The sequence below is a fragment of the Salvelinus fontinalis genome, chromosome 39, assembly GCF_029448725.1.
Source record: "Salvelinus fontinalis isolate EN_2023a chromosome 39, ASM2944872v1, whole genome shotgun sequence".
NCBI classification, from domain to species: Eukaryota; Metazoa; Chordata; class Actinopteri; order Salmoniformes; family Salmonidae; genus Salvelinus; species Salvelinus fontinalis.
In genome coordinates this window covers 13,549,291-13,561,612 of record NC_074703.1, presented here as the reverse complement: position 1 = coordinate 13,561,612, position 12,322 = coordinate 13,549,291, and the positions used below count along the sequence as shown (strand labels likewise).

General features: G+C 43.5%; 1 protein-coding gene across 1 annotated transcript in view; it reads right to left on the bottom strand.

The window, feature by feature from the left end:
* LOC129838424 (semaphorin-3C-like) overlaps window positions 1–12,322 on the bottom strand; it is a 51,027-nt gene that overhangs the window by 29,565 nt on the left and 9,140 nt on the right. The window contains exon 3 of the mRNA XM_055905361.1: window positions 82–242. Coding sequence (XP_055761336.1) covers window positions 82–242 — 161 coding nt within the window. The remainder of the gene's footprint in view (window positions 1–81; window positions 243–12,322) is intronic.

Here is a 12,322-nt window from a genome sequence, read left to right as displayed (position 1 = left end):
AACAATGATCAACTAAACATTTCCCTGATGCTGTAAGGAAAATCCTCTTAGCAGTTTAACGGACTGCTCAGAGGACCTCACCTTGAGTGTCCCATGGGTGATGTTGTTGATGTCCATAGACAGGACATGGTCCTTACAGCCTACATACATCCTGTCCTGGTCCTCATCCATCAACAGGATCCTGTAGTCCATGGCCTTGTCTGACAGACTGTAGTACTCCACCGTCTGGGAGGCCTGCAGGTCTGTGGGATACAAACAGACAATGTTATGGTGGGAAATAATGAGGAATCTGTAGCGTTTACAGCCGGACTATACCAAGTCAGCTAACACTGACTAAACAACAAGTGCATAAAAAGTGATTGCATCCGTTTTGCAACGTCTGCACTAGATTTCACACAACACAACTTTCCAGCCACTTTATGAACACTCGACTATCATGGTGAGCAAAAGAGATCTGTGGAAAAAACATTTCCTTGGTTGTCTCTCTGACCGACCAGCTACTGTAAAAGCCCGTATTGTCCTGAAGCTAGAAGGAAGAAGTAAACATCCTCTGTCTCTAAGCGTCCAGAGACGGAGAGCTCTCCATCCAAACCATCAAAGGCCTTCACTGTCTATGCCAAACTCATGCATATTCATCACTATTGACATGGGGCAGGAGTGGAGGAGTTGAGAGCAAGTTGATCCTTCTTCCTTTGTCTTCTCTCTCTAATCAACAAACAGGCTGGCTGTGCTCTCCTTCAGGCCTCCAGGCTAAAGTCACTTTTCATTATTCTATTCAATAGTATTGCACATTGCTTTTGAGGTCGAGGCCCTTTTATCCTGAATGAAAGCTGTTTTCCAGTGCCTCTCCTCCCCCTCTCTTTTTGATCATGGATGTGTGTTTAGTGCTGTTGCCATATGGAAGAAAGCTAGAGTTGTTTACATGAATAAGTACCATTTCCCACGCCTCTTCACTCTATTGATCTTGACATACCTCTATAAGCCTCCTCATATCCTACGCTCCAATCATATGTAGAGAAATCAACTTAAGCTATATTGTTAAAAAAGCATAAATTAGTCGGTTGGTGTATCATGTATAATTTTAGGCATGAGTATTCTCACAGTGCGGAATGAAGAACACACACCACACACACACAAAATATGCTTTGTTTCCACCAGACTCAAATCTAATACGAAGGCCCTTGTCAAACTCTAACAAGCCAATGTGCATTTAATAAAGGGAACCTCTGGAAAAGGGAGAAGATCACATCTCCAAAGTTTTACAGCTTAGGAGATAGTGTCGCATTGGGCTCAGGGAGATATTGGGTTAGCTCAAGCCTTCGGCTCATCAGGCTAAAGATGTTCAACAGCAGCTCTGCCAGAGATCAGGGAAGCCAGGCGTGCCACCAGGGGTGAAGGAGTAACTATAAGAACTAATTAAAACCATGCTTCACTCCAAACCACTCTTACCTACATCCCTCCAGAATAAGCAGGCAGGGGAGAGATGTAAAGACCTTGGAAAGGGTTTTATTTTATATTTTTCTTATGCTTGAGGGAAAGGAGTGTTCAGTTTACAAGCCTGCGGTCTCCTGCTTCTGTTTTTCCTGGAGCCAAAGGTGCTGACTCTCACTTAATGATTCCTGTTTACAGTAGGGTTTATTGTAGCCCTGCTCAATGTGGATCTGGAATCCCCCCTAAAGTCAATGCTCTTGGTACAGTCTGATTCTATCCATATTGTCCCTCTGGAACATTTCACAAGGGGAACAAAGTGTTCAGAGGGGTGTGGGGTGAGGTGGCCCGGGTGAAATAACTGTTATTATTATCATTAACTCTGTATTGTTTTCTCAGTGGAGGAATTGGAGACTTTCATTTTTCATCCCGTGGGTGGAAGCCCTAACTAAGTCCAGTGTTTTGGGGGGAAACGTGGCAGGCGTGCGTCACATGACCCCGCCATCCAACTGATCCACGGTGAGGAGAGCATAGCCTCTGGTGCATACCATGGGATCCAGTGTCTGTCTGCTCATCATTACCCCAGCAGGAAACACATGAGTCATGCCTGGGCAAGCATTACAGCCTTCTATCAAAATGTCACAATAGCCGTTAGTGTAGTGCACCTGCACTCTCTAAAGAAAACAACAAGACTCACTTCAAGTGCTTTCTCCATCATTTTCTGCCTGAGATACATGGGATTTGCACAATTTAACATGGGTCTAATTTATAATGAGATAGGCTTACAAAGAGAGATGGTGGCAGGCAAGTCTGTGGATGTTTATTCTACTACCCATTAACCTTTGACCTGATGGGATCGGAGGTCATCCTTGTGGGACGAGTTAAGATTTTGACGCCATAACATGAATACGTGGCTGTGGAAATGTAATCAAGCCTTAAACTATATAATGGCTGTCATAGATCAGTGATAATGAGTTCCAGAAGTATCGCTTAAAGCATTTGAGGTCAGTGGCTGATACATGTACAGTACTGTCTGTTGCCATATAAATCATTGGGTTGACAATGAAACCCATGCTCTTACGATGAGCTCGGGCCTGTTTATTGAAAACCAACATATCAAATGGGAGCTCCCATATTCTCTCATCACAATGAATTATAAATCCATTAGGTTGTAGTAATATTCCCGAGCCACGTGATTTATTAGTCATGGGCTTAGCCTGCATTCCACTACGATGACATCACCAGCAGAGATCCTGAGTATGTCATAAGTGTTTGTGGATATAATTGGCAAAATTGTCCTTGTCTGTCCAGTCTGCTATGGCTGGTGCTGTTTATGTAGACTGGATTCACTCAGATGTGGCTTGAGGATAAACTGGCTCGAAATGTTAAACATAATGAATAAGAATGTTGGTCATTGTTATTGGCTCGGTTGAAGTATTCAGGGGTCGTAAAATGGGAGGACACCACCCTTGACAGTAAGACGTTGGGGAGGTCTGGTATGTAGGTTGAGCTGCTGTGGTGATGACTGAGGATGAAATGGCGTATCCCTTGTTGTTTAGGCATCATGGACAGGATACAAAAACATTTCTGGCCTCGTTATAGAACACGCCCGCAGGAGGACAACGCAGAGCAGTGGTGAGGACTGAGTAGAGGATTGTGGGTAGTCTATTATTTATGTGGGCAGGTGGGCCACACCTTCCCCCGTGTGCCTCCTGGTAGGACTCCCGAGTCCACTTTGACTGACCAGGAGCGGTCATCCATGTAGTGGACTTCGGGTTGCAGAGCAGCCGACCGCTACAGGTGACCGCACAGTAATACCTCTAGTCCCTTTGAAGAGTGGTTCATTTGTGAGAGCTTGGTCAAGCAGAAGCGGCACAAAAACCTTTTGTAGGGGCCAAGAGACCACAACGGTCATTCAATATTTAAGACTAGTGGTGGGTTGCGGGCTTCGCGTGGTCGTACACTGCCGCAGAGCAACTGCAGATGTTATCTAGTCTGAGTGAAGTAGACTACATATTTCGCATGCAAGACTAAAACCCAGATATAAATCCATACTAGCGGTCACCCAAGACATCAGGTCAGAGATCCTCGATGGTGATAATGTAACTAATGAGCCTAATGAATACACATTCACCTTGACATTACAGCAGGTTCTCAGATGATCTATATTTCATCAGCTTATTAGCACACTTTCGATTCACATTTGCATTGATCCCCAGTCCAGTGAACCTTGCACAGAGGGCAAATCTGTTTGACAGCATGCTTTTAATCCAGTCTAAAATGTACCCACCAGGAACGTCTAGTGACATGACCAGACTACAAGCCGTGATCATCATTCCCTCTGTAAGGAGTCCTCTGTAAACTAAGGGAGGATAGCAGAGAAAGGCAACAACCGTCCTGCATGCCACATAGTATTGTCCTAAAGGAACAAAACAGTTGTGATGTCAGTCTTTAGGATCTAAGTGAAGGATTTGGGCAGCAGCAGGGACTTGTCCTTCCGCCCATGATGGTTCTACTGTAATTAAAATCATGGAAGAGATTGCAGTGTTCATTTCATAATTTTTAAATGTAGATGGGGATAGGCCTTGTCTTGTTTCACAGTGCTGTGATTACATTGAGGGGAGAATAAGAAGTTTCCCTCCGGCGAAGTGAAAACCCATAACATGGAATGACAGACTAACTCTCCCATTTCTTAGACTGATCAAAGAAGCGGGCCTCCACCATGATCCCCACCAGTAAACAGGCCAGTGGTGTTTTAGGTTTGGCTCGCCATACAAGGAACAGTTTATCACATTGCAGAATCGTAAAAATAGAGATTCAGCGCCGCTGGAAAGTACGCCGTCTGGCTTTTACAAGAGCAATGACTTTGTGGGTCCCCCCAAGATCGGGTTTAAGGACATGGAGCCAGCAGTCTGTGCTGGTCGGCCCACTGAGCCACCCTGACAGACTCATTCTACTCTCCCTTTCTCTATGTGGGGGGCACCAGCTGGGGACTGACACTCTCAGGCTGTACTGAGCTATGCCACCTGTAGTCCAGCTGTGTCCAGGCAGGATCAGGTGCACAAGGAGGCAGAAGAGGTATCAAAACATCAGGATTACGGCATTGTGTGAACTGACAACTTCCTAATATGGATGCCGTACACAGTGGGTATGAAGTTTAAGAGAACCAAGTCTACACAACCAAGATTTAATCCACTCTACTCATAGGAGTACTGGAAAGCTAGACTAGGTTAAATGGTTAACTAGGCCTGTGGAGTGTGAGTTCTTGCTGGATGTTGGCTACCTTAGTGTCTGAGAGCCAAAGGGCCAGAGGTCTTCAGACCCCATTAACACCACAGAGCTGGGCAGGCGGCCAATCACAAACCTCCCTTTGTGCCTCAGATTCAATGCAGTCCTTTTCAAATGGGCCGCACCCTCGAAGGCCATCATGAATTCATTAACCACATGCAAATGAGGCATCGTCTCTTTTCAACGAATAGGACCTGTGTTCCACTGTTTTCAGGGGCAGGAGTAGGCGGATCCCAATCACTCGCCTTGATAAATATTGAAGCATGGGCTTAGTACACCCCCGCACCCTGATTCATGTACCCACTGAAGATGGAGTGGGTTTCTTTAGAAACGTCTGACTTTAGACCTCTTGCCAAGTGTCGGTGCTCTTTGTGAGGACAATGCCACATCTCCTTGGGTTCAGTTCTGCATGGCTACACTTCTCTAATACAATGTTGGTACAGTCACACATACTGCGCCACTCACAACCTTTATCCTGGCAACTCAAAGCTTCGGTCTGGCTCTGGAGACGCTGACCGGCACGAGGACATTTCTTCCATCTCCATGGGGATATAGGCCTAGCCTACAGTACCTCTACGATATACAGTGTTTTGGCAGGTGGTATATAGACAGGTAAAGCAGAGGGGGCGGGTTGGGTAACGTGCCAGAGTATGGTCTCCTCCTTGTCCCCCCCGTAGAGAGGGACCACCCAGAGTGGCCAGTGCAGAGTCGTCTGGCTGTCCGTCTGTCTGACATTCACCACATTCTCGGCCAGGCAAGAGGACCAGGAGCACACAAACTCACCGCTCAAGCATCAACACACTCCTCTCCATAGACATACAGGGACTGCTTGTGAGGAAGAGGGACAACCGCTCGGCTGACTAACTCTCATCCCACCCAATGTCATCATCCTCTTCCCACAATTTTCTGTAAGTTACTGCATTATCTAGCAGTCTCCAGACATAATGTCAGGGGAACCTCATGGTCATATGTAGGATGACTATTCTCCTATTAGCCTTTGGTATAACCTCCCTATCATTGATTTCTCACTCCATCTTCACTACGTAGGACACAAGTGTAGGACAAGAGGGAACGAGAGTCTCAGAGTGTGGCTCTCTGAAACTCTACAGGGTGAGGTTTCTCAGCACCAGCGCCAGAGCAGTCTTCATTACATGGATGACCTGCGCTGCAGCGGCTTTGGGTAATATTCCCTCCAGGAGTGTGAAACCGGAGACGCAAATCAACCTGTCCATCACACTAGCTAGCGTTAGCCTTAATTAGCACCTGGCCTCTTCACCTGCCACAGAATCCCACCAACCCCCTATAGGGCCTCTCACAACCTTTCACCTAACCAGTCCTCCGGTTACACCTTCACCCCGCCCGCAGATACCAAATCAAATGTATTTCTACTGTCAGTTAAGCTACAGACTACAGGCCCCATGAGACCAGAGGGAGAGTCAATATTGGACTATAAAATGTTCCTTCCTGTATTATAATTATGCTAAAATGTTTCTTCTATTCTACTGCCATTTACTTTACGTTCGTATTCTTAACTTCGATATCTTATTCTTGTTGCATTGTTGAGAAGGAACCTGCAAGTAAGCATTTGGTTGGACGGTGTATACCATTTGAATCCCGTACATACGACTAATAAAACTTGAAACTGTCAGGTTCGGGGGAGGTTTAATAGACAGTATTGGGCCATGAGATTCTCTGATTTATTAGTGATGGAGGTGGAAGAGAAGCAAAGGCTGAGTAAAGTTTAGGCGAATGGGGAGGAGATGACATGTTGAGATCGTCGTTTTGTTGGATTACAACGTCAATATTTCCTGTCTGACATCATGCAGGTCAAATGGTCATCTCAGTGCTGTTGAATGATGGTGAGGGTCAGTGGTGTAAAGTACTTTACTATTTTTGACGACTTTTACTTTTACTTCACTACAAAGATTTCCACTGGTATAATAGAAGGTTAATCCAAAGAGTCACTCTAAGCCTTGTTCCATTGTTAGTGAATGCAGTGCATTCGGAATATATTCAGACCCCTTGACTTTTTCCACATGTTGTTACATTACAGCTTTTTCTAAAATTGACTAAATTGTCCCCCCCCCCTCATCAATCTACAAACAATACCCCATACTGTCAAAGCAAAAACAGGTTTTTAGAAATGTTTTCAAATGGAAAATGTTTTAATGTTTTAAATATCACATTTATATAAGTATTCAGACCCTTTACTCAGTACTTTGTTGAAGCACCTTTGGTAGAGTTTACAGAGTATTCTTGGTTATGATGCTACAAGCTTGGCACACCTGTATTTGGGGAGTTTCTCCCATTCTTCTCTGCAGGTCCTTTCAAGCTCTGTCAGGTTGGATGGCTAGCGTCGCTGCACAGCTATTGTCAAGTCTCTCCAGAGATGTTAGATTGGGTTCAAGTCAGGGCTCTGGCTGGGTCACTCAAGGACATTCAGAGACTTGTCCCGAAGCCACTTCTGCGTTGTCTTGGCTGTGTGCTTAGGGTCGTTGCCCTGTTGGAAGGTGGACCGTCGCCGCTGTCTGACGTCAGTGCTCTGGAGCAGGTTTTCATCAAGGATCTCTGTACTTTGCTCTGTTCATCTTTCCCGCGATCCTGACTAGTCTCCCAGTCCCTGCCGCTGAAAAACATCCCCACAGCATGATGCTGCCACCACCATGCTTCACCGTAGGGATGGTGCCAGGTTTCCTCCAGATGAAACGCTTGGCATTCAGGCCAAAGAGTTCAATCTTGGTTTCATCAGACCAGAGAATCTTGTTTCTCACATCCTTTAGGTGTCTTTTGGCAAACTCCAAGCGGGCTGTCATGTGCCTTTTACTGAGGAGTAGCTTCCGTTTGGCCACTCTGCCATAAAGGCCTGATTGGTGGATTGCTGCAGAGATGGTTGTCCTTCTGGAAGGTCCTCCCATCGCCACATAGGAACTCTGGAGCTCTGTCAAAGTGACCATCTGGTTCTTGGTCACCTCCTTGACCAAGGCCCTTCTCCCCCGATTGTCTTGGTGTTTTCAAACTTCTTCCATTTAAGAATAATTGAGGCCACTGTGATCTTGGAGACCTTCAATGCTGCAGACATTTTTTGGTACCCTTCCCAGATCTGTGCCTCAACACAAACCTGTGTCAGAGCAAAACCAAGACATGAGCTCTACGGACAATTCCTTCAACCTCATGTCTTGGTTTATGCTCTGACATGCACTGTCAACCTCATATAGACAGATGTGTGCCTTTCCAAATCATGCCCAATCAATTGAATTTACCACAGGTGGACTCCAATAAAGTTGTAGAAACATCTCAAGGATGATCAATGGAAACAGCACTCACCTGAGCTCAATTTCGAGTCTCATAGTAAAGGGTCTGAATACTTATGTAAATAAGGTATCTGTTTTTTTAATGCATTTGCAATAATGTCTAAAAAACTGTTTTCGCTTTGTCATTATAGGGTATTGTGTGTAGATCTATGAGAACATTTTTTTTTTTAAATCCTTGTTACAATAAGGCTGTAACATAACTAAATGTGGTTAAAGGGAAGGGGTCTGAATACTTTCCCAATGCACTGTACGTAATAGTATGTAATAGCTGTGTTAGTTTAACCTTTTCCCTTTTATTATGTAGATAACCTTGGTCTTTTTCTATGGAAACTCACTTGAGCTCAAAGCCAGTATGAGAATAGTTCTGTGTGCAAAATAAAATATTTAATGATACATCTGTAAAAAAAGACAGAAAAACAACATTGAGAATACATTTCACAGAATCAATGGCTTAAATTCCCAAAGACCAACCGTCACCATTTTCATTTGACCTTGTGTATCTTCCAGAAAGATACTGTCTCTTCCCTATTGATGGGCATTGATTACCTTTAAGAAACATTCATCTGGGGCGGCAAGGTCAAAGACAGGAATGTCAAAACACAGAGACAGGAAGAGAAAGGAGGAGAAAGGAGAGAAAAAGTATGACTGACAGAAGGCTTGTCAAACCCTGTCTGCAAACACAGCAACCGTAGGCTTTGCTGCAGCCTGTACCCGCTAACCTTCACTAGAGAATGTTCTGTTTCTAACTCAATCAATTAGCTTGGCTAGCAACAGGACACATGCCTGGAGACACAAACAACAACCACACAAAAAAAAGACCCTTGTCAGCCTGGTTATTTGTATGTCTAAACATCTCTCTGTCGACAATATTGACAGGTCACCGGTTTGTATAGCCTTGAACTCCCTGGAGCATACCATCACGGATTTGTGATTTCACTTCAAAAGGCAAATTATGTTGCAAATTACAAGTTTAGATGCACTCTGGGAAAAATAGTGTAAAGCAGATATGGGATGCTCTGTGAAATTATAAGCATTTTACTTTACTTCCATGCCCCTGAGCACTAATGCAGACACACTGGTCCACTTTTGACCCGCGTCAGCCCTGCCTATAACCTTTGACGACCTTTGACTTCCTATTGACCCTGCTGACGACCATGCAGGCAGCAGTCTGTTTGACCTATCCAGGCCCCGTAATTGCGGAGGGGTCAGGGATACAAGACAAAAGGGCAAACCCAGAGAGGACACATTATCATGAGATCAGGGGCAAGTTAGGCGATTTATGGTCAGGTTTAAAGGTTTAGGTTCGGCAAGGATAAAACTTTGAACATCAAACCACTGGCTCAGACCTTCCCATTAGATTTAAAGTTTGAGACATTATCTTACAGGAGGTGAATGTTACATTGGCAAGGCTCTGCTGTTTATCTTCCAAATGATTCCTTCACGTAGGAATTCAGAAAATGTTTTACCTTGGCTGTGTTTCAGTTCCACTGAATGCACCTCTTGATTTTCCTCAGTAAAACGCTGAGCAGTGTTATTAGGGTTAAATTTGAAAGGGGTCAAAGGGGTTTTTCAGGATACCTGAAGTATTCCAAATATTCACTTAACAGCTCACAGCCTCAATTTGTTATATAAAGAGGGACAAAAAAAACCCTGGTCAGTTTCCATGGTGATTCAGCGGAAAGGCATACCATCAGAAATTAATCAAATGTGAATAATTTGCATATGCACACAGCCACACACCATCCCACAATTAAATAAACATACTTCACAGTTGGACGAGCACCCGATAGTCATCCTTTATGAGTAATGAGGGCTAGGAAGAGATTCTAATGACGCATGATAAAAGAAGGAACTAATCTGAGGAAGCTGGGGAACCAAAGCATCCGTTCTATGGTGAAAGGCTGTGAGACAGGCGGTTGTGTGTGTGTGAGGTCTGGTTCCACTCAGGGTTTGGCTGAGAACAGGGGTAGCTCCCAGAGAGAGGGAACACTCATTACAAGAACACTATCTTAATCAATCTCCCACACGTCTCTAACTGCAGCTAAGCGACCAAGGCTCTCTACCAAGGACTAGACAGGAGGATTCAAATAGACACCTGCTGAACACACACATTTGACATTTTTTTTTAATATCCAAGTACTTTAATATTTTCTTCAATGTAATTTCCATAGTGACACCCTGACCGCCAGCAGTGTTTTACCAGGATAGAAGGACATTAATGACATCTTAAACAAAGACCACCACCCACCCTGAGCCACACGCACCCTGTAAGTGGTGACAATGACCATGACTCTCAACACCCACTGTGTTAGTGTATAATCCTCTTCACAATCACCCAGAGAGAAACAAAACCAAAATCATCCAACCAGACCATATGTTGAAATGTTAAAATAATGTATGAGAATATAACACAATAGGTATGGTAGGAGAAAATCCAAAGAAAACCAACCAGAATTATTTTTTAAAGAGAGACCATGCTCTTACAATGGAAAGTATAAGGGCATACTGAAAATTAGCTCCCTGGATGCAATTCCTATGGCTTCCAATGGGTGTCAGCAGTCTATGTTCAAGGTTTCAGGCTTGTAACTTCAAAAACGAAGAAGAAATATCAGTTTTAGTACAGGGACCCAGTCTTGGAAATTTGTGTTTGCTCGCGCCATGACAGAACGCACCTGCTAAAATCGGTTTCCTATTGAGCATACTTCTTTCTGTAAGAAATAATATAGTTTTATTATATTTCAGGGTATCTGAGGAGTAAGTAGAAACGTATTTTGATTTGTTGAAACAAAGTTTAGGGGTAGATTTTTGGATTCCTTTCTCTGCATGTTGAACGAGTGTATTACTCAAATCGATGGTGCAAACTAAATTGACTTTTTAGGATGTAAAGAAGGATTTTATCTAACAAAACAACACTATATGTTATAGCTGGGACCCTTTTATTGACAAATCAGAGGAAGATTTTCAAAAAGTAAGTGAATATTTCATTGCTATTTGTGAATTTATGAAACCTGTGCTGGTGGAAAAATATTTTGATATGGGACGCCGTCCTCAAACAATCGCATGGCATGCTTTCACTGTAATAGCTACTGTAAATCAGACAGTGCAGTTAGATTAACAAGAATTTAAGCTTTCAACCGATATAAGACACTTTTATATGTACCTAACTGTTTAATATTCACACTTTTTATGATTATTTATTTGAATAGTGCGCCCTCCAGTTTCACCGGAAGTTGTCCCACTAGCGGGACGCCTAGGCTTAAGAAGAAGTACCATACAGCCATAGCCCTGGGCTGGCAACTCGTTAATATGGCCTCCTAACAATTAGATGAGGGCTAAAACATTGTCTTATTGGCTTGTTACCTCACTGGCAGGTGCAGAACGCAGCCTAACAAAGGTTGTGAAATGTTTCACCTGGGTCAAACAACAGAAAGTATCAACATGGCATGAGCCAGAGCCTTTCTGACCAAGAAACTGATGATCTAACGGTTTCTTCTACGCTCAGCAATTTGGCCAAATAAACTGAGATGAAATCCAGATACTGTATGTTTGAAAGTCTTTTTTTGCGGGGTAAAAAGCCAAGAGAGAGAAGTTCATTCTGTTTCTGATTAAAAGCGTATCACCTATGTCACTGAATCCATTTGAGAAAGGACAATGCTATATGACCGCTGGACCAGATCCAGATTCATTTTCCACCTTAGTTGAAATTGAAACAAATCTCCATATAATCTATAGCAGTGATTTAAATAAACACAGATTATCAACATCGCAGTGCACTTGACTTGTAGATCATGACAGAGATGGAGGTAGTAGTAGCCATCAAATCACGACGCCAAGGGCTCCAAATCACAAAGCCTTCTCTGAGCAGGTGAAGTGTAAATCTGACTGGACTAGGTAATCCTAGCCCAGGATTCAGTCAAATATTTTATTACATTTTCTCTGCTTTTGTTTGAATCCTGGCCTTGGATTAGACCTAGTCCAGTCTAATCTCCACCTCACCTGCTCAGAAAAAGCTATAGGACGTCTCACTGTTAGTGGTTTATTATTCAGTCCTTAGTCCTGGGCTTTGTACCATTCTCACATTTGAATGATTCATGGGAAAATATGGCTCTTATCTTCTTTTATCCGTGGTTGACAAAACACAGACTTCGGAACACTCTGCTATTCATTATTTTACCTTTCACTGAGACAACAGATGGAGTCCGGGTTTTGGAATATATGAAATGAAAGGGGACGCGAGACTAAATATTGGAGAAAATAAAAGTGATTGAAAATAAAAGTTTATAAACAAATCCCTT